This window comes from Macrobrachium nipponense, chromosome 30, assembly GCF_015104395.2.
Source record: "Macrobrachium nipponense isolate FS-2020 chromosome 30, ASM1510439v2, whole genome shotgun sequence".
NCBI lineage: Eukaryota > Metazoa > Arthropoda > Malacostraca > Decapoda > Palaemonidae > Macrobrachium > Macrobrachium nipponense.
In genome coordinates, this window is record NC_087218.1 from 19160236 (window position 1) to 19182251 (window position 22016).

At 33.6% G+C, this 22016-nt stretch overlaps 1 protein-coding gene and 1 pseudogene across 5 annotated transcripts in view; one reads left to right on the forward strand and one right to left on the reverse strand.

The window, feature by feature from the left end:
- The window catches only part of LOC135202355 (adipocyte plasma membrane-associated protein Hemomucin-like), a 171263-nt pseudogene extending 154765 nt beyond the window's left edge, over positions 1-16498 (forward strand).
- A 544-nt stretch (positions 16499-17042) lies between these two features.
- LOC135202354 (splicing factor U2AF 26 kDa subunit-like) overlaps positions 17043-22016 on the reverse strand; it is a 144934-nt gene continuing 139960 nt past the window's right edge. For all 5 annotated transcript variants that reach the window (XM_064231716.1, XM_064231720.1, XM_064231717.1 and 2 more), the window contains one exon: positions 17043-21261. In XM_064231716.1, coding sequence (XP_064087786.1) covers positions 21060-21261 — 202 coding nt within the window. In that variant the 3' untranslated portion in view covers positions 17043-21059. The remainder of the gene's footprint in view (positions 21262-22016) is intronic.

The following is a 22016-nucleotide window of genomic DNA, read 5'->3' on the forward strand; positions in this document are numbered from 1 at the left end:
ACTCAAAAACAAAAACTAATTCAGTGCTGTTGAAGAATATTCATTTTGCCAACGGGGTTCAGCTTTCACCAGATCGGGATTTTGTTTTGCTTTGTGAAACATTCAGATCTCGAGTCTTAAGGTAAGCTATACGTACTATGCTAGGTTGACACTAATGTAATGTGACATTAGTTTGAATCAGGGATATTTGTTATTTTTTCAGGTCTTATTGGTCAGGTGATAAATAATAGATTCTGCTGTGGAATCATATGCTTTATGTGCATGTGAACATTTACTCAGCAAAGCTTATCACTCTGCAAGAAATTACAGTATATCATTGGAGAATTATTCAGGAAGTTCCTCTTTTACCAATATGTTTATTATCAGTAACATGGTTTGTTATAGGGTGAATGTGCTGTAAAATGCAAATAACTTGTAATAGTTTTAACCACTTGCTTACCCGCTAGTGCATTATGAAGAATGTGTTAGGTCTTTGTTGACCAGAGCTTTTAATCATTTGGGTAAAGACTTGTTGAATTGATGTCTGTTATATTCCTTGACATTGTTAGTTTCCATGGTGATGAACATCAGGAGTGTTAGCATATTTTGTGGCTACTCATTGTCATAGGTCACATTTGCTAGTTATTGGGCGATAGGGAGGTTTAAGTACTGTAATGGACCGCGCTCGGTCCTGCAGGATCCTAGAAGCAAAAAGGAAATGGGATTGGAATGACTGGTAGAAATTGAGACAAACAAAAACAAAGGAGTAAGGAGCTAAACAAAACCAAAAAAAAATTACCTTAAAATTAGTTTATTATTTACATATCCACAAGAGTCATTTACAAAATGTACAAGTAAGTCGGGATTTGGTGAAAATAAATAACGTAAATCATAGATTACATAACAAGTCAGTGAATTAAAAAAAAAACAAAAGACATGTATCACAATCAAGTTACTTTGCAACAAAACATAGTAAAATAACAACACTAACAAATAACATAAGTTAAATCAACAAACAGCTACATCAAAAAGCATACCAATAGTACAATCAGTGTGCATAAGCCAAAGCAGTGAACATAATATAAATAGCACATAATGCAGCAATAAGTCACTAAACCTCATAAGTAATAAAATGAAAATCATGCAGGACCAATAATACATAATCACTAAACAGACAGCATAAATAACCATAATTATAACCCGGCAGTAATACACATTCTTCAGGCAGCGCCACACACACACACAAAAAAAAAAAATCTCCGCCTAATGGCACCTAAATGCCTGATGATGCCTGAGCCCCCTTGAGCAGTTGAACTGCTACTAAACCTTGAGCTCACAGTAGCGCCCGAGTGCCCAGAGACGCTTGAGGCTCTAGTTTTTCATTGCTCGCCAGTATTTGAGCCCCCTTCTAAAGTCAAAGAACGGACTTTGCCTTCGCAGTCTATGCATATGCATCCAACCCAGTCTGGAGAGCCCTTTTGGGAAACCAAGAAGTTTCGGGATAGTAATGGTCTGAAAAACTGAGACACTGGCACATCATTCTGAAAGAGATGACAGCCGTGTGACTGGGTCTACAGCATTTGTATCATTAGTTTACAGCCAAGTAGTTACGGTACACTCCAACAACACCACAGCCCTGACTTGTATAAAGCAATAAGGAGAGGCGTATTTGTTCTTCATTATGGAGTGAGAACAACAAGACCAAGTTGTTAGCCAGGTTTATCAGGTGATGGGTTGAGCAGGGAGACTGCTTGTAGATCTGTTTGCAACATATAAAAATTATCACCTCCAAATTTTTGGTCACCAGTCTCAGACCCTCTTGCTTGCGTGACAGATGCTTTGTTGTAGGACTGGTTGAACATGGACCTCTGAGCGTTTCCACTGTTCTGCATATTACAAGAGGTGATCAAATTCAGGAGTCACTTGAATATCACAAGGGTCTTAGTGGGCCCCATTCTGACAGGAATGGCTTCCAGACCTCCTATTGTTAGAGACAGACCTTCTGAGGTTGTTACCACGGAGAGTAAGTCTGTTCTAACATCCCCATTTCAACCACTTCCACCAAGGATTGTCCACTTTGGCTCGGTTACAGACTATCAGGAAACTCCTTCGACAGAAGGGGTTTTCAAGAACTATTCAAGCAATTGCAAAGCACAAGTGTGCCTCTGACAATATATATCAGACCAAGTGGGCAATCTTTAGAAATTGATGTAAAAGACATGATGTCTTGACTTCTGCGATGTCTATAGAGGATGTTGCAGACTTACTCCTGTATTTAAGGATGACTAAGAACCTGTCATCTTGTCTACAGGCATGCATGCCATTGACAAAAATGTGGGTTTTGCACTAGGAGATGCCGTATGTGCTTTTACCTAGGGCTTTTTGACTGAAAATGATCTTATCAAACCTTAGCCTCCTTCATTTATTATCAAAAGTTTGATGAAAATATTGGGCTTAGAGGAAAAGGAGAGGGCTGTGCCTAGGGAGAGCACTAAGATATGTTTTGGACAGAATGAAAAAGGATTCGAGGTCCCCAAATTCTTCTCTGATGCTTGGTAAAAACCTGTCCTGTGTCATGGAATGGACTAGTGTATTTTCTGAAAGATCTGATGAAGCCCATGGGCAAGTTGGAGATGAGGACTTAATGTCAATAAGAGCTAAAGCTCATGAAGCCAGATCGGTCACCATGTCATCTTGAAGAGGCACATTGGAAGTGTGTGTGTGTGTGTGTTTTACTCATCTGAAAGACGTAGAAATGTTAATTCAATCAATATTTGTAGTGTTTTAGTGCTGTTGTCTGTAACTGGCAGGGTGTTGGGTGGGGAAGCTTTTCTTCCTATCTCTATATCTTCACCTTGATATCTATGGGCACGTAGCACTTGGAGCGCCCTCCTTTCTTATTTTTAATGGTTAATGGTTAGGTGGTGTTTTTTATATTGTTGCAGTGTAGGTGATTTATGTTGTTTTGTCTGGTCATTATTTAGTCAGTCTATGCCCAGGGCAGGGGGCAACTACCTACTTGTATGCTTTGTAGTCACTTGATTCATCCCTTGCTACAAAGCCCCACTGTCGCCAACTAGCCACACCCTACATAGATAAGATGTGTAAGTGTTACATAATATAAAAATGTGGAATGTTATTCCATATATAAAAACTAAACTATGATTAATTAAAACCAGTGACCCAAGAGGTCAACCAGTTTGCTTCCAGGAATGTGATCAGACCAGATAATATAAAGTAGGCTAAGATGACGTGTTGTATCAATTAGTGTCTGGTTTGCCGTCATCTGTGGTCATCAAATCGATTGTTTTGTAAACGGTTGTCAAAGCTTCCTGCTTGAGACAACCACAGTGACCTATAACCCAAACGGCCTACATAACTTGTAATCTATGTCATCTGTGTGTATGTTGTATGTTCGAGCTACTGTCTGCTCACTTTATGATTTGTTAACCAGATTGTATGTCAGACTTCAATTAGCCATCATCATTGGAAGACCTGTGAAATTTTATCTGATCTGCAACATGTAGACTTCGAGAATACAGACTTTTTTGTTCTCTGTGTTTCACAATAGAACCTCACATTAGAAAGAAGATACTGAATGAACTTAGAAATTATCATCATGAGTATGAAACATCTCCGCCTTCATACCCAAAGAAGATACTGACTTAGAAATTATCATCGAAATCCAAGACACTTTAATGAGGATGGAGAGTCATAACAAACCGACCTTAGCGTAAATTATCGCAGGTCTAAATAACCTCACAGGGCGTCTTATTATACAAAGGCATCAGCCCTACAGATGAACACTGACCAGAGGCAGTATCTGCCTGCAGGAACTCTTTTATTAGATAAGGAACAGCAAGCATTGTTTTAATACTATTATTTCTATTCATTAATGTTTGTAGTAGAATCTAGCCATATCTCACCTCTGGGTCAATTTGAGAATCAGCAATGTAATTACTTGGTAAGTTACATATACAATTAAAAGTGACCAGTTATCGGGGGGGGCGTTCCGTACTTGGCGTGGTGCTGATCAGGAAAAACCGCCATTAACCGAAACTCGGCTACTTAGGCTTATGGCTCTGATATCGGGTTAATGTTGCTGATAACTGGTTAATAGTGCCTCTGTTAAGTATGTTATGGCGCCATAATTATTAGGTGCCAATAACTGGAATTCAGTGCGTTATGGCGCCATAAATCACCAGATTATCCCCATAAAATTGGACTGCCATTAACAGAGTTCGCCAATAACTGGGACTGCCTGTATGTACTTACCAAGTAACTATGAATCAGAGCCTTCCCTCCTCCTCGCATATGGGAAAATGTAAACAGTGTCATTACTTGATAAGTATATACATATATAAAATGTTATTTTATCATAACAATGTCATTTAAAGCAACAACATAGTAGTAGTTTTCTTGATTTGATTTTTCCATTAATGAGGACAATAAATGCTTTTGGTAGTTTTGTTTACACCAAGGTGTGACTTGTAACTAGATTGTTACTTGAGTATAGTCACCCATTTTTTATGCAAGGGTAGTAATTGCTGTCAACTCTTTATTGCTAGCATTAAAGAAATAGTCATCCTTTGTGATTAGATAAGATGATGAAACATTTCTTCTGCTGTCAATGCAACCCCGCCCCCCACAAAACTTCATCTTGTGTATTTTTTTTATCTTTAACCCAAATCAAGGTGAGCTGGAAATGAAATAATACTGTATTTGCATTATTGATACTTTGGCTTTTTTACTTACGGGAGAATAGTTGCATCAAGTTGAAGGTTTTAAATTAGAAGTACTATCCATTCACTTTTTAACTACTTTAGTTTATTTCATTGTATGTATCAACAGCTGTGAAAGATCAGTAGAACTCTTGTGATTAGTCAACCCATAAACCATGAACAGTTGATGTCAGTCAGTATTGAAGATGGTTTTTGCTTTCTGTAACTGCAGGGTTTCAGTAAGCATACAAAACTTGAAGACGTCATTGTTATTCAGATTGTTAACCTATTGGCATGGTGTGCCTTTCCTTAGCATATATTGACAATTCATTGCCAGTGCTGCACATGAGTAGGAGTGATATGTGTTCTGCTGTAGCACATTTCATTCTTATGTGAGTGTTTATTCCCAATGCAGTAATTGCCACAAACTTTTAACAAGACTAAGCTATATTTGTTGAAAGTATAGTGTGAAATGATTGTATGCTTTTAGGTATGGATTTGTGTATAACAAAACATCTTCTTGGTTGTTTATTGTAGATGGAGAATAGGAAATAGCCATTTGCTATACTGGAGTGTAAGTTTTATAGGAATTAATGTCCCGTTTTATTTCAGACACTGGCTGAATGGCCCAAATGCTGGAAAGACTGATGTATTTGTAGATAGACTACCTGGTAAACCTGACAACCTGAGAGCCAAGAAGGATGGTGGCTATTATGTGTCTTTGGTTGCTGTTGATAATAAAAAAATTGATGCTATAAGCATATTGTCAAGGTATCCTCTCCTACGGAAATTACTTTTACGCCTTCTGGGAATACCAAAGTTTCTCTTCGATACCATTTCCAAAGTGTATCCAAATCAATTTACTGAAAATGCATCTTATAAGGTCAGTTTTGAATATTAAGTTTCTTCTTTACATTTGTTTCTTGTGTGTATTTTTGGGGGAAGGGGGGATAACATGTATCATTGTTATTTATTCCAGAGTTGGAATACTCATACATGTAGGTAGATGAGGAACTAATGTTAATATTAATGAGTTTGTATTAATTAGTTGAAGCAGATTTGTGTAATTATCTCTGATGTTTCTTTTAAGAAATTCTACACTATTTTTTGTATCTTTTTGCATTGTTTATTAGGGCAACAAAGATATTCTCCTCTCAAATGATTTTTTTTATTAATGTTAATTTTATTATTCTAGTATTTTATAATTATGTGGGCATTTTGGACTTATGAACTTTTCTCATAGAATCATTATATGTAAGGATCTCACTTGGAAATATGTAAGGATCTCATTTGCAGCTAGCTTTTCCAACTAGTACTGTATAACTGTATTGGTAAATACTCTAGCTATAAACATGTGTGATAAAATGGTATTTTGATTCAACTTTGGGATGATTATCATTATTACCTATGATTTTGCCTTTTAATATTTTATTTGTGTTTTGTTATTGTTTCATATGATTTTATATTGCAGATTTATCATCTTGAACCAATTGCGGAAATGATTGCCTCCAATGTAGCAGTTGTGGTTGAATTAGATGCCGAAGGAAATATTGTTGGCTCTCTTCAAGGGGACAATGGCAATGTACGATTCATATCAGAAACAGATCAGGTGGGAGATTATCTTTTCTTTGCTTCTCCATACAATGACTATTTAGGCTACTTGCGTGTTGATTATACAGAAGATGAAGAAGAGGAAACTCCTAGCTTGGAAGTTGATGGAGAAGGTGTAAAAATGTCTGAAGATGCCAGCGAGGGAAAAGATGATACTGAAGAAGGGAAAGAAGAAATTAAAGAGGAACTTCAGGAGACAGTAGAAGAAAGAAAAGAAGTAGAAGAAACTATCCTGGATGAAGGTGTGAAGGAAGTCGAGGAACAGGACTCTGATAAGGAAGAAATACCAGATGAGGTTGAAAAAGAGGAAGAAATACCAGATGAGGATGAAAAGGAGGAAGAAATACCAGATGAGGATGAAAAAGATTTATCAGAGGAAAATGAAGGTGACGATGATGATGATCATGAAAAAATTGTAGAGAAGGTAGAGCTCAAAGAACAACCACCAACAGAGGTAGTTGAAGAAAATATTGAAAAGGTTATTTCCCCCCAAGTACCAATTGAAAAGAAAGATACTGAAACCCCCCAACTCCTGTCAAAGAGGAACTGTAAATTTTATTTTCTTTTTTAAAATGGAACTTTATGGTCTCTCCTCAGTCTGTACTGGATTTTTAAGTTTTCCTTCTCTTAAGACCTAGTTATGAATCGTACGGTATATTTTTTTTGTTGTTGGTTTTTTTTTTTTTTTACAGATGTTTTTATGACTTTTTAGTATGATCTTGTGATGAGATAAACTTCATCATATGAAACTAGCTGGAAATGTCAAAATGGCATAAAATGCTGCAGCTTGTGAGAGGAAATCTATAATGGATGTCCTTACTACAACTATTAAATTAGATTTGATGGCTTTGAATGCTCAATTTGGAATGCATTGATGAAGTAGAATGTGGAGAAACAAAAAATGTTGGCTGATGTTTTGTTGAAAATAACAGTTTTTCATTAACTCATACAGATGCCACAGAGTCTTTAAATCTATTTGCTTGAAGTTGTGTATTTATTTGAAGCTGTTACTTCAGAAATGTTGACATTTTACTGAAAGTGTATAGTACTTTTTTATTTTCTTATAATATGTCAGTGAGACTGTCAAGTCACATTTGTAGACTTGCACAAAAGTTTTATTTCAAAATCAAAGAATTTGTATACTTAGGTAGAAAGAGACCAAAGTGAACAGACAATTAGTAAAAATGCTTTTAAATTTTAAGAAGTTGTACAGATAGGTAGGAAGAGACCAAAGCTGACAGTCAAATAACAAAAGACAGAGAGCAATGCAACCATAGCTTAAGGAGAGATGTTGCAAAGAACCCTCAGTACTGTTGTGTGCCATGCAAGGTGTGTTATACAAGGGTAATACAAGTACTTACTGATAGGACTGAGGTCCCCTTATTATGGTGTTCCTCTTATATTTTACTGTTTCAAATTAGCTCAACTAGAACAGAGTCACATCTTTACTCTTGGTGGGCCTGAAGGTTTGGTTTGTGAATTGTGATAATCAAATTATTTTACCAGAATGAGATTTGAAGGGTGGGAATGGGATTAAGAGAAAATTGAAAGTTTCACTTCAAGGTGAGAAGAAACCAAAGAGAAGGAAAGGAAAGCAAAACCAGAAAGCCATGCCAAGTGAGGGGTAATACCAGTCATAAAATGAACTATATACTATTAATAATACAGATTTCTGAAATCTTTCCGATACATTATATTCCCCTAAAATGATCCCTCAGAACTGGAAGTATGATACTTTACATAAATAGGTTGTAACTGATTTTGTATTAGGATCAGTACAAATCTGTAAAAATCAGGACATAGGTGACTTGATATACATACATAACTATAAATTGCACAATTAAACTGGTCTTTAACATATGTTATATGTACTCATTAGTAGTTTTACTTTCTAAATGTTCCATATACGTACAATATATTTGATAACTTTTAAAGACTGAAAGTCTTCAGAGCTTGACATTTTTAAGTTTATAGATTGTTTTGTATCACATGATCATTATAACACTGATTAAATGAAAGTCAGAAGAAGGAAGGTTTAAAAAACGTTTGTAATTATATAAAAGTGTGCGACTAACCAGACCTTGAGTGTAGGCTGATTAATAGTGTTATGTGTTGTGTTTTACAATTGCTTTTTCTTTATATTTTCTTTTGTTTTTCTTATTTGTTTCACACTGTGAATGAAGTTACGTTTTATCTTTATGTTTGTGATAGTTCCTGCCTCTATTTTTTTGCTGTTCTGTGTGGACTTGTGTCCTGGAGTGGTTTCAAATGTTCAGGGTTTTTTATTATCAAAAGTTTTGATATACTGTATGTTTTGTGTTTGTAATTTATTTTTCTATTTTCTCTTGTGTATTTCTATGTTCTTGGTAATATTGACAATTTTTATTGTTTTAATCTCGTGTTTGGCTTAATGAGTTTTTAGTTGTAATGGTAATAAAGTGAAGGTATGGTAATGGTCATATATTAGTTTTATTTGTAATGATAAATTACTGTTAATTTAAAGGAATTTATGGAAATGTTTTAATTCTTTAGAATATTGTAGGATCACAATAATGTTAAGAATACATTTTTAATTTTATATTTTATAATAGAGTACTGTTTGGTATTTGTGTGTTGTAGATTGTTGGGCTTAGGATGAATTTATTTTTTGTGGATGCTTTGCATGGATTGGTTTAGTTGTAGAGGGAATTCTGAGCATCACATTTAGTCACTATATTAACATTGCCTGTGTTAGATCAACAATTAAGTTGAACAGCTGTAGATTCTGCTCTTATATAGGTTTATTATCAAACCTACTGGCTGATACTGTTAGAAAGCCATTTTTAAGACTTAATATCTAAGAAACATGGTAATTTATTTCTTTGTCTTTTGTTTATCTCACAGTTCTAAGGGATGACTTCAGTAAGGTGTTGATGTGATTGATGTTCATTTATGTATATAAAGTAACTTTTCCAGTTTCATCTAGGAAACATTGATGTTTAACACTAATGCACAGATATCAAATGAATTAATTAAAGCCAGCCATTCAGTGGTGTAGAGCTTACTTGAAAAAGTACATTTGGAGGCAATGAGAATGAAAATATTGTGCCTTATGACAATGACTGAAAACTTTTAATTTACATTCATTTTAAAAACATTGTTGTATTGATGTTTATGTGCGTTTCAAGAAGAAAAAGACTACTACTGTTAATGGATTTTTATATCCTTCTAGATAGAGAATCCATAGCAGCAGACCCCCCCAAAGAAAAAAAATGCAAATGGTGATTCAGCTACCAAAAGATTTCATTGAAAGTATTGCTGTAAATATTTGTTATATCTTACATGTTAATTCAGATTAAATTTTTTGTCACTTGAATTTGAGAATTTGAGGAATTTTCTCCTCGCTTATTTAATACCTCAGTATTATTCAAACAGTCTCAGTTGTAGCTTTCCTTTAAAACATTTCTTAATTGAAATGTTTATATATTTTGAAAAAGTTACTCAAGCAATTTGTTTTCAGTTTAACATAATGATTCTTGTAAAGATTGTATTCTTGTATGAAGTAATCTGCAACAAGTTTTATTTCAACAGCATTTTTTTGTTTTATTGTTAATGTTTTTTTTATAAGAGGGTTCAAGACACCCTTATACAATTGAGAGCATGAGTTTAATATACTGCAATAATATAAGATTAAAATCTTCATTAGGTGCTACCCTTGTATTCAAAACATTAAAGTAGTCCCCACTGTCAGGATTTTATTTGTTGATTGGTTTTTCAAGTTAAAACTCATGTTTTCTGCTTCTTTCATGTAATCACAAATATTGGATGAAAAGCCTTTTACATTATTTGAAGGATATTTGTTAGATAGGCTATCTAGGAGCGAATCATGGCGATGCATCAAAGCACATTTTAAATGTAGGCTTTAGGTTATTGAGAATATGTACCTATACAACAGTTGAGCTTGAAAATTTTTACTGTCATAAGGTTTCTTTCTGAACAGTTATTGTTATGACAAAATAATGTTCCCAGCAAACGTGAATATTATGCAGATGCTGCGGTATTCCAACTAGCACTAATCAGTATCGCAGACAATTTGAATGCTCTACATTCTACAACATTACTATGTCCATAGGATGTATAGCATGGTTCTGGTTCTTATGATCCTGACAGCTTTTTCATACTTTGTATTTTATCACCCTTATGGAATTCTTTTATGTATTTTATCACCCGTATGGAATCATTTTAATTTGCAAAGGATCATGTTTTATCACTGCTATCCTTTTATAAAATATTGTTACTTTCTTCAATGGTATGGATATCATTTATTGTCCATTTGATTTTTAGCACTTGAAACTGTCTTGTTCTCATTTGCTGTTTCACAGATACAGTATTTATAGGCCTGTTTGGTATTTTTGAGTATTGTAATGTGTACAGAGTATTGCAGGATGTATTAACTTTTTTTTTTTGGATATATCATTCCTTTTTGTTTTTCATTCAATTTTATCTGCTTTTCCAGCCCCTTGCTGATGTTATTTGGAATGGTATATGGCAAATCAAATATCAACATGGTTTATTATATGAGGTTTTCAACTTGATGAGTTGATAAATCAGTTATGGTGTATGAAAGTCAGCATTTTCTTTTTATGCCTTATCATTCAAAACTACAATACCATTCACATATTGTCAGCTAATTCCTAAGATTCTTCTAAAGGAGAATGGTGTTTTCTTAAAATTTGCTTCAGAGGTCTGAAATTGTATGCTAGAATATGGTTTTTAATTACTGGAGTGTATCTTTTGTTTTAGTTATTTTTGTTAACTGAATTGCTTTCTTAATTTGCCATACTATAGATCCAAGATGGTGAAGATTACTTGTTTTTGAAGTAGAGAACCTGTGAATAAACTTAATGTTTAGGGTTTACATATGAATATTAATTGTATAATTTCACAAATGACATTAAAATTTTAAGATAATGTAAATGAATGATGTAGAAAATGTGAAGCAAATGGTTTTATATACAGTACATGTATATATGAATAAAACAAGTCAAAACGTGTAGAAGTGGAATTTTGTTGAATGTTTACTTGTAACAAGAACTTGACATGTTTACCAGACACCATTTTAACAGCCATGTTGCCAAAGAGCATAATTATGCAATTTCCATTGAGAATTCTTGTTTAAAAATTTTTGCATCTTCACTCAATTCTACAACTGGAAATGTTATATACATGATATTCAAGTGCATCACTGAGTTTCTCATGAGTACATAGTATATAGTTATGCTTCTGATACAACGAGTGAAGTACTTTGGTTTTATAGGTTGAAGGAAGGCTTTCAAAATAGAAAGTGTAATTACTGTGCTTTGTGGTGAAAATGATTAAGATTTTTATTAATTTTTTGGCATTTATTTATCATACTTGTAATGGACAGTTGAAAATAGTCTGTTTGTAATGTTTTATCTGTTGTTCAATTTTAACCAAGCACCATAAAAGTTGATGACTTTTTTTCTGTTTTAACAAAGCATCATTAACGTTGATGAGAGATGATAGGTTATAATTCAGATACTAGTATGCCATATATTTTGGACATACAAAAAGTTAGAGATTGGCATGTTAAGCTATTGAAGGCAAATATTCCTATTTTAGAACTCTGAAACTTACTGTCGCATGTGCTTTTGTAGTGGGTCTAAAATAGTAAAAATTTTCCATCCAACATAATTTGTTTCCAGTCACAAGAGTATTGTGCCTTCATGCTTCTGTGTGTGCCTTAATTCTTTTCATGGCAACTTGTAAATAAGTTTTTGTAATGTGGGGATATTCCAGATAAAGATTTTGTAAAAGCGAGAATTTTGTCAGTATATTATTGATCAAGACAACTGAAGGAAGGCAACTAATTTTCCTTTACCAAGCATATAGCTGTGTGCAAAAAGGTTTTGCAGCCAACTACATTCAAGAGTTACTTGTTGTGAGCCATTTTAATTGTTTATAAATGCCTTGTGGTTTTAATGATTTAAGTGCATGATTAAATTTAATGATCATAGTTGTGGAAAAATGTTTTATATCAGCAGGCAGTAAAGTACAATTTTAAATTAAAAACCCATGTGAAATTTTGGAGTGCTGCTGATTATTTTTTATTTGTTCACTATTTTAAGAGATGTTACTTTTAAAAGAGGCTGTGATAAACTGTGCATCAAATGAAGTCTTTATGCTATATGCTAAACCATACATATATCTATGTCTTTAGTAATCAAGTCATACAAATGATTGTGACCTGATTTGCTTACTACAGAACTTTATTTTTTTTTTGTAAATAATCAACATTCCCTTGTATTATGGAATTTTTGTAATACTGTTCCATGAACATTTTCTCTGCGGCTATACCAGGCATAAATAAGGCAAGCACAATTATTCTTGACAAGCAATAGATTGTGAGGATTCATGAGTGAAATGTAATGTTAACCCCTTCTTGTACAGAGATCTATTACACTTTTTTCTTATTATAGATACTAAAAGGTTGAAATGTGAATTCATATTTTAAACCACATAACAGTTAGTGACAAATGGATGGAATAAATAAGGCAATCACAATTATTCTTGACAAGAAATAGACGTGTGAGATTCATGAGTGAAATGTAATATTGTTAACCCCTTCTTGTACAGAGATATGTTAAACTTTTTTCCTTATTGTAGATAAAATGTTGAAATATGAATTCATATTTTAAACCACATAACAGTTAGTGACAAACGTACGCTCCTTATTTCTCATGCAAGTAAATTTTTGGAAATATTGTCTTCTATTCAAGATAGTAGGGTGTAAAAAGCATGTGGCTTTGTGTGGTGCATGTCAAATGATTTTGTCTAGGTGGTGGAAGGTTTGTTGGAATAACCAGATATCATTTGTTTCTACTTTTTCTCATGTAGACTAGGGTTGTTGGATAAATTCTGTAAAAGGGTAGAGGTGCTATTCAGGCACTTAGCATTAAGGATGTGTATCATTTAAAAAATAAGGAATGATGAGATATGTAGTTGATAGTGTGAGAATTAAAGAAATTTCCCCTGATTTCAGAATGGTGATGGTTAGCCGGTTAGATGGTGTTTGCTTTAATGATCAGTTATTAAGGGTGAGCAGATTTGTTTTTGCTTGATATACTAGCATGAGGCCTGTAGGGACATGGGTTGGACTATAAATTTCATCTCTAAAGAAAGCTGGATGTGTGGTGTAAAGGGCCAAAGTCCAGTCCAGGTACTGTGGAAGTGAAGGATTTTGTTGTAAACTGCATGGAATTATTCAACTGTCCTCTGAGTAATGCCTAAGCACTTAGTTTTACATATTCACACTTAATGTTCATTGACATAGCATGAAATTAGTTGTAATTCAGTAACTCTTCAGATTTGTAATTTGTATAACTATTGCACCAGTGCCTAGCTATCATTGAGACTTGGGTGTAAATTCATGTACTGCATAGTTGACTTATTTGTGGTGGGAAAGTGATAGCTTTGAAAAGGATCCATTAGGACCAAGGTATAATTTGACATAATTCAGTAGTTTTAAAAAATTAAGGTGAAACCTTTGGTTCAGCAGTATATAACTGTCAGACATAATGTGGCATTTTTATTTATTAATTTTTTTTTGGCTATGTGACAGCATTATTTGTTGGGGAGGGGGATGGATTATGTTGGTAAATTTTAGTAACAGTATTCAGGATTTTCTTCACTCTAAATTATTTAGTTTATAAAGATCTAAATTTCATTCTAAATTGTTTATCTAAATTTTCTTCTTATATAAAATTTTTAAAAAGTTAGTATACTATAATGCACAAAATGTACTTGAGAATTGGTCCAGTATCTGATTAAATTAAAATTATGTTTAATGAATATTAGCTGTTGAGTATCTATGATTAGGAATATCAAAATGTAATGCTTAAAATGTAGGAGGATGACTGTTGGCTCTCCTATATTTGGCCTAGAATTTGTTGATTTGAAAACTTGAGTAACTGTACTTTACTTCCAGAGGTTTGAGTATGGGTGGGTTTTAAACATTTTAGGCCTATCACTGGCTCCATGCAGACCAGTTGATGGAAAGTTTCTTGTATGTGTTGGTTGGCTGGCAGTTTGGTCTGGACCCAGATTAAAAATAGGGTTAGGTTGATATTGGTTGTAATCCTAAATTGTGTCGTAAAACATGATTTTAAGAGCTTTTAACAGATTTTAGTCCATTAACCCTTAAACGCCGGAGCGGTATTTTAAAAATCGTCTCCCATATGCCGGCGGCGTTTGCGAGTGAGCGCCTAAGCGGATTTTTTTTTTCCCCAAAAAAATCACAGCACGCTTAGTTTTCAAGATTAAGAGTTCATTTTTGGCTCTGCTTTTTGTCATTGCCTGAAGTTTAGTATGCAACCATCAGAAATAAAAAAAATATCTATCATATATAAATATTGGGATATATGACAGCGCAAAAAAAAAGTTTCATATGTAATTGTATCAAATCGCGCTGTGAGCAAAACAGTTAAAGCTAACGAGTTAATTTTTTGCTGTTGTATTGTACACTAAATTGTGATCATTTTGGTATATAACACATTGTAAAACGATCAAGGCAACACAGAGAAAATATCTCAAAATGATGCATGAATTCATAACGCGCGGACGTAAAAAAAAGCAGTTTTCAAAAATTCACCATAAATCGAAATATTGTGCTAGACTTCCCGTTTGTTGAAAAATGAAGGTAAGTGATTGAATATTACTAGACTGTAAGTGTTGTAGCTTACAATTGCAGTTTTCAACCATTTCGGTCGAGTTAAAAGTTGACCGAAGGACTAATTTTTTCTATTTATCTTTATTTATATGAAAATATTTCAAAACTGATAAAAGCTTCAACCATGGGTTGTTTTTTTGTTGTATTCTACATGAAATTGTGCACATTTCCATATATAAAACTTGATGTAACGGCTAATTTAAAATGGTGCAAACATTACGACAATCGGACGGAAAATTTTTTTGATTTTTTCGAAAGAGTTACCGCGCGGACGTAAGGGAAAAGTTTTTTTTTTTTTTTCATAAATTCACCATAAATCAAAATATTGTGCTAGAGACTTCCAATTTGTTGCAAAATGAAGGTAAATAATTGAATATTACATGAGAGTTTTAGCTTAAAATTGCGTTTTTCGACCATTTCGATAGAGTCAAAGTTGACCAAAGGTTGAAATTTTGGCACATCGTTATTTATATAAAAATATTTAAAAACTGATAAAAGCTACAACCATGAGTTGTTTATTGTTGTATTCTACATGAAATTGCACACATTTTCATATATAATATTCCATGTAACGGCTAATATAAAATGGTGCAAAAATTACGTCAAAGTGACGAAATAATTTCTGAGATGTGTCGCTGATGCTTGTTTTGTGTGAGAAGAAAGAAATTCGTGCTTGCGCGCCTGGGTAACGATTGTAAACAAAACAACGCCTTGATCCGTGAGCTCCCAGCATCCCCCAAGGCACGGGATTCAAAAGTTTTCACCTATTAGGCCTATAACTATTTTTCCGCGAATTTAAATTTTTTTTTTATATCGATATACCATACGTCCAATTGGCACCCAACAGACAATTTATATCGACGTTAAATACGTCCAATTGGCGTTAAAGGGTTAATAGATTACCCAAGATTTATTAATTTAATTTAGTCGCAGTAAGCTTTGCATGATTCTGTCGATTTGTATTTAGTTCTAAAATAATAGTCATGTTGTATACAGTTCATTGCCAATAAAACTTCAGCATTCAGCTGCAGCTTATTTTTACCGTACACACTTACCAGCATAAATTTTTTTTTTTTTTTTAGATAATCCAATTTATAAGTTGCTGCTAAATTTGTAAGTAAAGTAATTGATTTTAGGTAGCTTTGCCCCTAGTAATATATAATTGTTAGAAATCAAGCTGGTATTGTATTAATGGTTTTTTGTAAAGTTTCTGGACATTACACTTATAATTAAATGTCCAAAGTAGCGTGAAATACAACACTGTTAAAAAAAAATAATGCCTTGTGTGGGGGTACTTATTTCATGTTATAGTATTGCACTGTAGATGTATTCTGCTGATAATTTGTAATCTCAAAATTCATTTTGTTATAAGGTACTTGGTAATTTTGTAGACCAATAATTTATGTCAAAGGCATGAATACTTGTGATAAGATTATTATTAAAGCTTTTAAAAACTAAATTTTATTTTTTTTATCTTTTTTTTACCATACATTATTGGTAAAGTATATAAATTTTACAAATAAAAGTAATTTCCTGTAATCAGCTTCTTTGTGAAGTAAACTTACAATTTTACTCATACTTATGGGGCTAAAACAGGACCATCTTTATCAAACAGTTAACAGTCATACAATTTACATACAAACTTACACTCAGTTCCCTTATCTGCTATTTACCTTGGATGAACAAATTCCAGTTAAGCAGAATGCAGTTAGTTTCCCCTCATTTGTTTTGCATATATTTCAAAATTTTCTTTACGTACTTGGAACCAGAATATTTATTAGTCAAGTACCAAGCAATTAGCCTTACCCATACAGCAAGCAGCAGCCTGAACTGGAGCTTGGATTTCTGGAATCTTGGTCAACTGTATCATCCTGTGGTCTGGTATAATTTAATACTTGGATTCATGTGAAAATATGATACCTATCTGGCTGCATAAATGACTAGAAAAGATTGTCTGAAGCTACTCCAGATCTGAAAAGTAAAAGGATATACATATGCAGTACTAGACTCAAATTTTCAACATGTTTAATGCAAAAGAATTCACCAACATATCAAATTAAACATTTCAACAATAAGAAATTGAAAATATCAGAAATATACTTTTAAGTATGTATGCCCTATATTTCAACTTTGACATAAAATAAATTAAATGACATTCTCTGCTGATGACAGTGAACTGACAAAACTGATTCACACAACAGTCAGGTTTAAACCTACAGACAACATTCATAAAACCTGATGTAAACAAAAATACAAAAATAAGCAGTTCAGTTGGACACAAAAAAATTACTTAAACCGAAAACAAAATTGATGTACATTTTACAACATAGTATTACTACTTGACAATAATACCATACTAATAAAATAAATCCATCTATATCATAAAGGTGAGCAAGTACAGGAAGTTAAATACAAACAAACTTTTACATAAAAGTTAGCAGCAATAACCTTCCAAGAAATTATAAAAATGAAAGCTGAAAAGCCACTTAAAACAGTGACCATAGCTCTGTAAAGCAACATCTAGAACAATGGTTACTTATCATCATACAGAACTGTGTGTGTTTTACAGTCCTGTTACTAATCAATATACAGTTATGTATGTATTTTAGTCCTGCAAATAGTTTTGAATACATTTGTATACATATTCTATACCAAAAAGTATATAAATTAATATACTCTTGATTTATCCATAAAATATAATACCTGTGCTTCTGCAGGAACTAAAATTGCAGCTTTTGTAAAATAAAATTTTGTATACAAACCCATCAACCATAAATAGCTTTAATTTGTAGTGTTCAATTCTCCAGACTAGCTTATAAAGTTTAAAAAACGGATAAAGATGATTAGTTGGAAAATCAACCATTGATGACATTATGCACATTTACATCTTTGACCCAGCAGTAAATAGAGGTGGATGACCTCATTCTTTTACATAAAACTTGTTTAAAGGCTAGATCATGGGGGGGATTAACAGCATGGCACTTCATTATGTATTATATATGTACAAAAATTTTATTTTATAAAAGCTACAAATGTTTCATGCAAACCCAACGATCATAATTAGCCTAAACTGCTGTTTTGCTGGGAGGACAAGAGAAAATGATCTCCAGTTACATTTTGCTGGGAGGACAAGAGAAAATGATCTCCAGTTACATTTTGCTGGGAGGACAAGAGAAAATGATCTCCAGTTACATTTTGCTGGGAGGACAAGAGAAAATGATCTCCAGTTACATTTTGCTGGGTGGACAAGAGAAAATGATCTCCAGTTACAGAGATATTCTGATGGCTCTAGTACCACTTAGGGACATAAATAGTCAGGAACAAAGTGTCTGAAATACCGTGAAAATGAAGCAACTGACTGTAACATCAATACTTCAACAAATGCACAAGGAAGGTACAATCCATTCCAGTGACCCATGGCTGCTTGTAGCCCTAAATGTCTATACCTCTAAGGTAAATGACAGATGAATTAACTAATATAAATGATGTGGAGGAAGGATAATGTACAACATCTGGACATAACAGGTGACCTATGATCAAAGACCCCAGTAAATACATAAACCCTTACACAACCCCTTTCTCAAATAGAACTTAGCAAGAAGTTGGAGTTGTAATGAGGTATTACCCAGCAGTTGAAAACAAGCCTTAGTAGGGGAATGAAGACATGAAATGATGCTGCTACAGTAGTTAAACACTTATGTGGAACTCACTTCTCAGAACAAGCAACTTCTGCAGATGAAGGTGAAGAAAAAATCTAACAAAGGGTATAGAGGTACTGATAGATCTGATGCCTTTCAGAGTACCAACCAATAAACTGAGAGGTCAAGGGTTGATAAGTCTATAAGTATTAAGAGTATTGCTGGACCGTCGTAGCACTTGTGAAGGTGAGGTTAATAATTAGAAGCCCTCAGCTTCTTCAGAACCTGGCAAAGCAGACCATGGAAAGGGAAAGAAGAAAGTTCCAGCTTGTCCCAGCCGTGAAGTATGCCATCTAATTTCCATGGAGACGAGTTTAGTTGACCAAAGCAGTACAAGTCTGCATTTCAGGCTCAAAGCAAACCGATTTACCAACCTTTTGAGATTTCCAAAGATGTTAGTGTTATCATTCTATACCAAAAATCTTGGAGAATTTGGTGATGTCAAATGACATCATAACCAAAGATTTTGAGCGAACTCAAGTCAATCTGACTTGTTTCCATTTTTTAACTTACTGTAAACAAAATTACACAAAAAAAAGTCACAGCAAGCAATAAAACACTGCTGTCTTTAATTTGCCACTGTGCTTTAGCAGAAAAATTTGGGATGTCTCAAAATTCTAAGGTGCTCTTCATATTTCTGGACTAAAAGATCACACTTACGGTAGACTGGCTTCTTGCTCTTGCATGGATTTAGTGACTTCTTCACCATCTTTGAATACTTTACTAAAAGAATAAGAAACTTGGCAGGATCAAATCATGCTTCTTTTGGGGTATATGGAGGGCTTTTAAAACTAAAACTCAGAAAACACTGTGATAGGACACCCATGAGCCTACTGCCCTCCTGGCACTGAGGTGATTAGCAGAAAGGAAGCTCACATCCTTTAGGAAAAAGCTACAAAAACTTGAAGGTCTCGGCCAATGCCATAAAGCACCATCATAAGTATGCTGGCTCTCTGACCATATGGCACAGGGGACTTGTTTCAAATTTTCATGTGTCATTATTCAACAAACATTTAAAAAACTTCAACTTCTTAGTTATATAAAAAACTGATAACTTCATCAATTTAATAAGGTGATGATCTGTGTCTATGGACATAAAACAAAGCAAACTTAATTAGAAGTCCCTGAGAAAATCTATTAGGCATTCCAACAGAATTACATTCTAAAATCATGACCATAATGAAAATATATAGTACTGATGTATTGGTACTATAAAATTACAGAAGCTGCGACAATAAATAAAGTGGACCCCTTTTTGGGGGGATAGATACCCCAACACCCACCCAGCAAATCGCTAAAATCTGCGAATACTAAAACCCTTCTAAAAACGCTTAAAACTGCCTATTTTGATAGTTCAAACAAAAAAATAATTTAAAAATGTTTTTACCAGAGGATTTTAATAGTTTTATCACAAAAAGTGTACATATGTATTTAGTCATGAAAATATGAAAATACAATAATCAATGAATATCTCTGTGAAAAATACCACGAATAGGTGAACTGTCCGTGGATGATGTGTATACACATTCCATACAGAAATCCACAAATCGCCGTGTCCGCAAATTGTAAGAACGCGAATCCTGGGGGTTTACAGTGCCAGCGGCAAGCAACAGAATGCCATATGATACTTAGCAACAGTATAATCGTCAACTTTCACAAAAATACAAACGGTAATACTGAATAATATTATAGTAGTAGAAAAAATACTAAATGCTATGATGTAAACGTTATCCAGACACAAGAAACAAAAAATATATTTAGTTTTAAAGTTGTTTGTTGATTACTTTTAGGAACTGAGAAAATGTGAATGGATAACCCAAAACATAAATGAACTACTGCTTACTTTGCAGTAGTCAGAGGGTACAGTAAGGTAATTAACCAAAACAATGTGAAAGATTATTAACTTTGGCTAGGAAATTGAGCAATAAATTCAATCAAGAATAATTACAGAAAAAGAACATACAAATTATAGACAGCAATGAAGCAGTAATCTATATAATATCACAAACAAAAAGAGAACACAGATATTAAATTATATTTATTTCCAAACCTAACTCAGCTTGGAAACTCACGTGGCTGTTGTATGCTAAAGACTGGGGAAAGAATGAAGCCAGCTATCTCTATTCAACAATCAGTCAAAGATCCATGTGCATATTCCCATTAAATGGCTTATTTTCTAGCTATTATTCTCCTTTCATCCTCAAGATTCAAAAACTGTGTTTAAGATTTTGAAACCAAATGAAGGCTAATTAGGACTGACAGCTTTGTTATGAAATGATGAGGATTTATTGTCTTATTGGACCGCAAGTACCTACTGGAACATTAATACCGACCAAAACGACCTTCCCTTTGCTCTTTCTCTTGGGGAAGGGCACTAACTCTATCAGCAGATGTAGAGGTGTCCCTTTGTTCTCTTCTTCTCTCTTGAGATGACCTTGATTGTGATCTAGACCTGTGAGTTCTTGATCGGGATCTCCGGGTTCGCGATCTTGACCTTCTTCGACGGCTTCGCGATGAAGGTGACCTATCATAGGCGTCAAGACAAAATTAAATATATATTTTCATATATAATATCTGTACATCTGAATTTGGATGGATTTTAGAAGGCCTCAAAATACAATTGTTGGTCATATAATGATGCATACTATCTATAGTACCTGTTTTCCATACGATTTCTGGATAAGGTGAAACATTATTTCCTGTTGTGGATGGTGATGAGTTCTATGTATTAATGTTAGCATTTTCCTGCTAAATTCAAACTCAGTTACTTTCATACATAATCAGGGTCAAGTAATGCATAAAACAAACAATTTAATAATAATTCATTACCTTTTTGTCTCTGTTAGTTGTACATCGATCCTTACCATTTATATTTAAATTTAATATAACACCATCCTTACTCTACTCGAGGATACTAAATACTTCATCGTTATCAGCTCAATTTTCCATTATTGTGATTGGACAAAGTACTATCTCATATATAAACTAATTACGATACATCTTGATATATGGGAAAGGAACTCAGAAGTTGTTGGCAGAGATAAATTATGAGTAAAATGGGGGATTAAACCTGTTTCTCAGGAGCCTCTCTCTTATGAATTGCAAGAAGGTTCCAAACTGTAAAATAAATTATGAATATATCCAATGACAAATTGCTGCATAATATAAAAAAATATCTTATTTAAAAACTTTATCTGACTGATTTGAGACCTATTAGTATACACATTAATGTAAGCAGCATGCCACTGTAATAAATAAATAAACTATTATTAGTGCTTG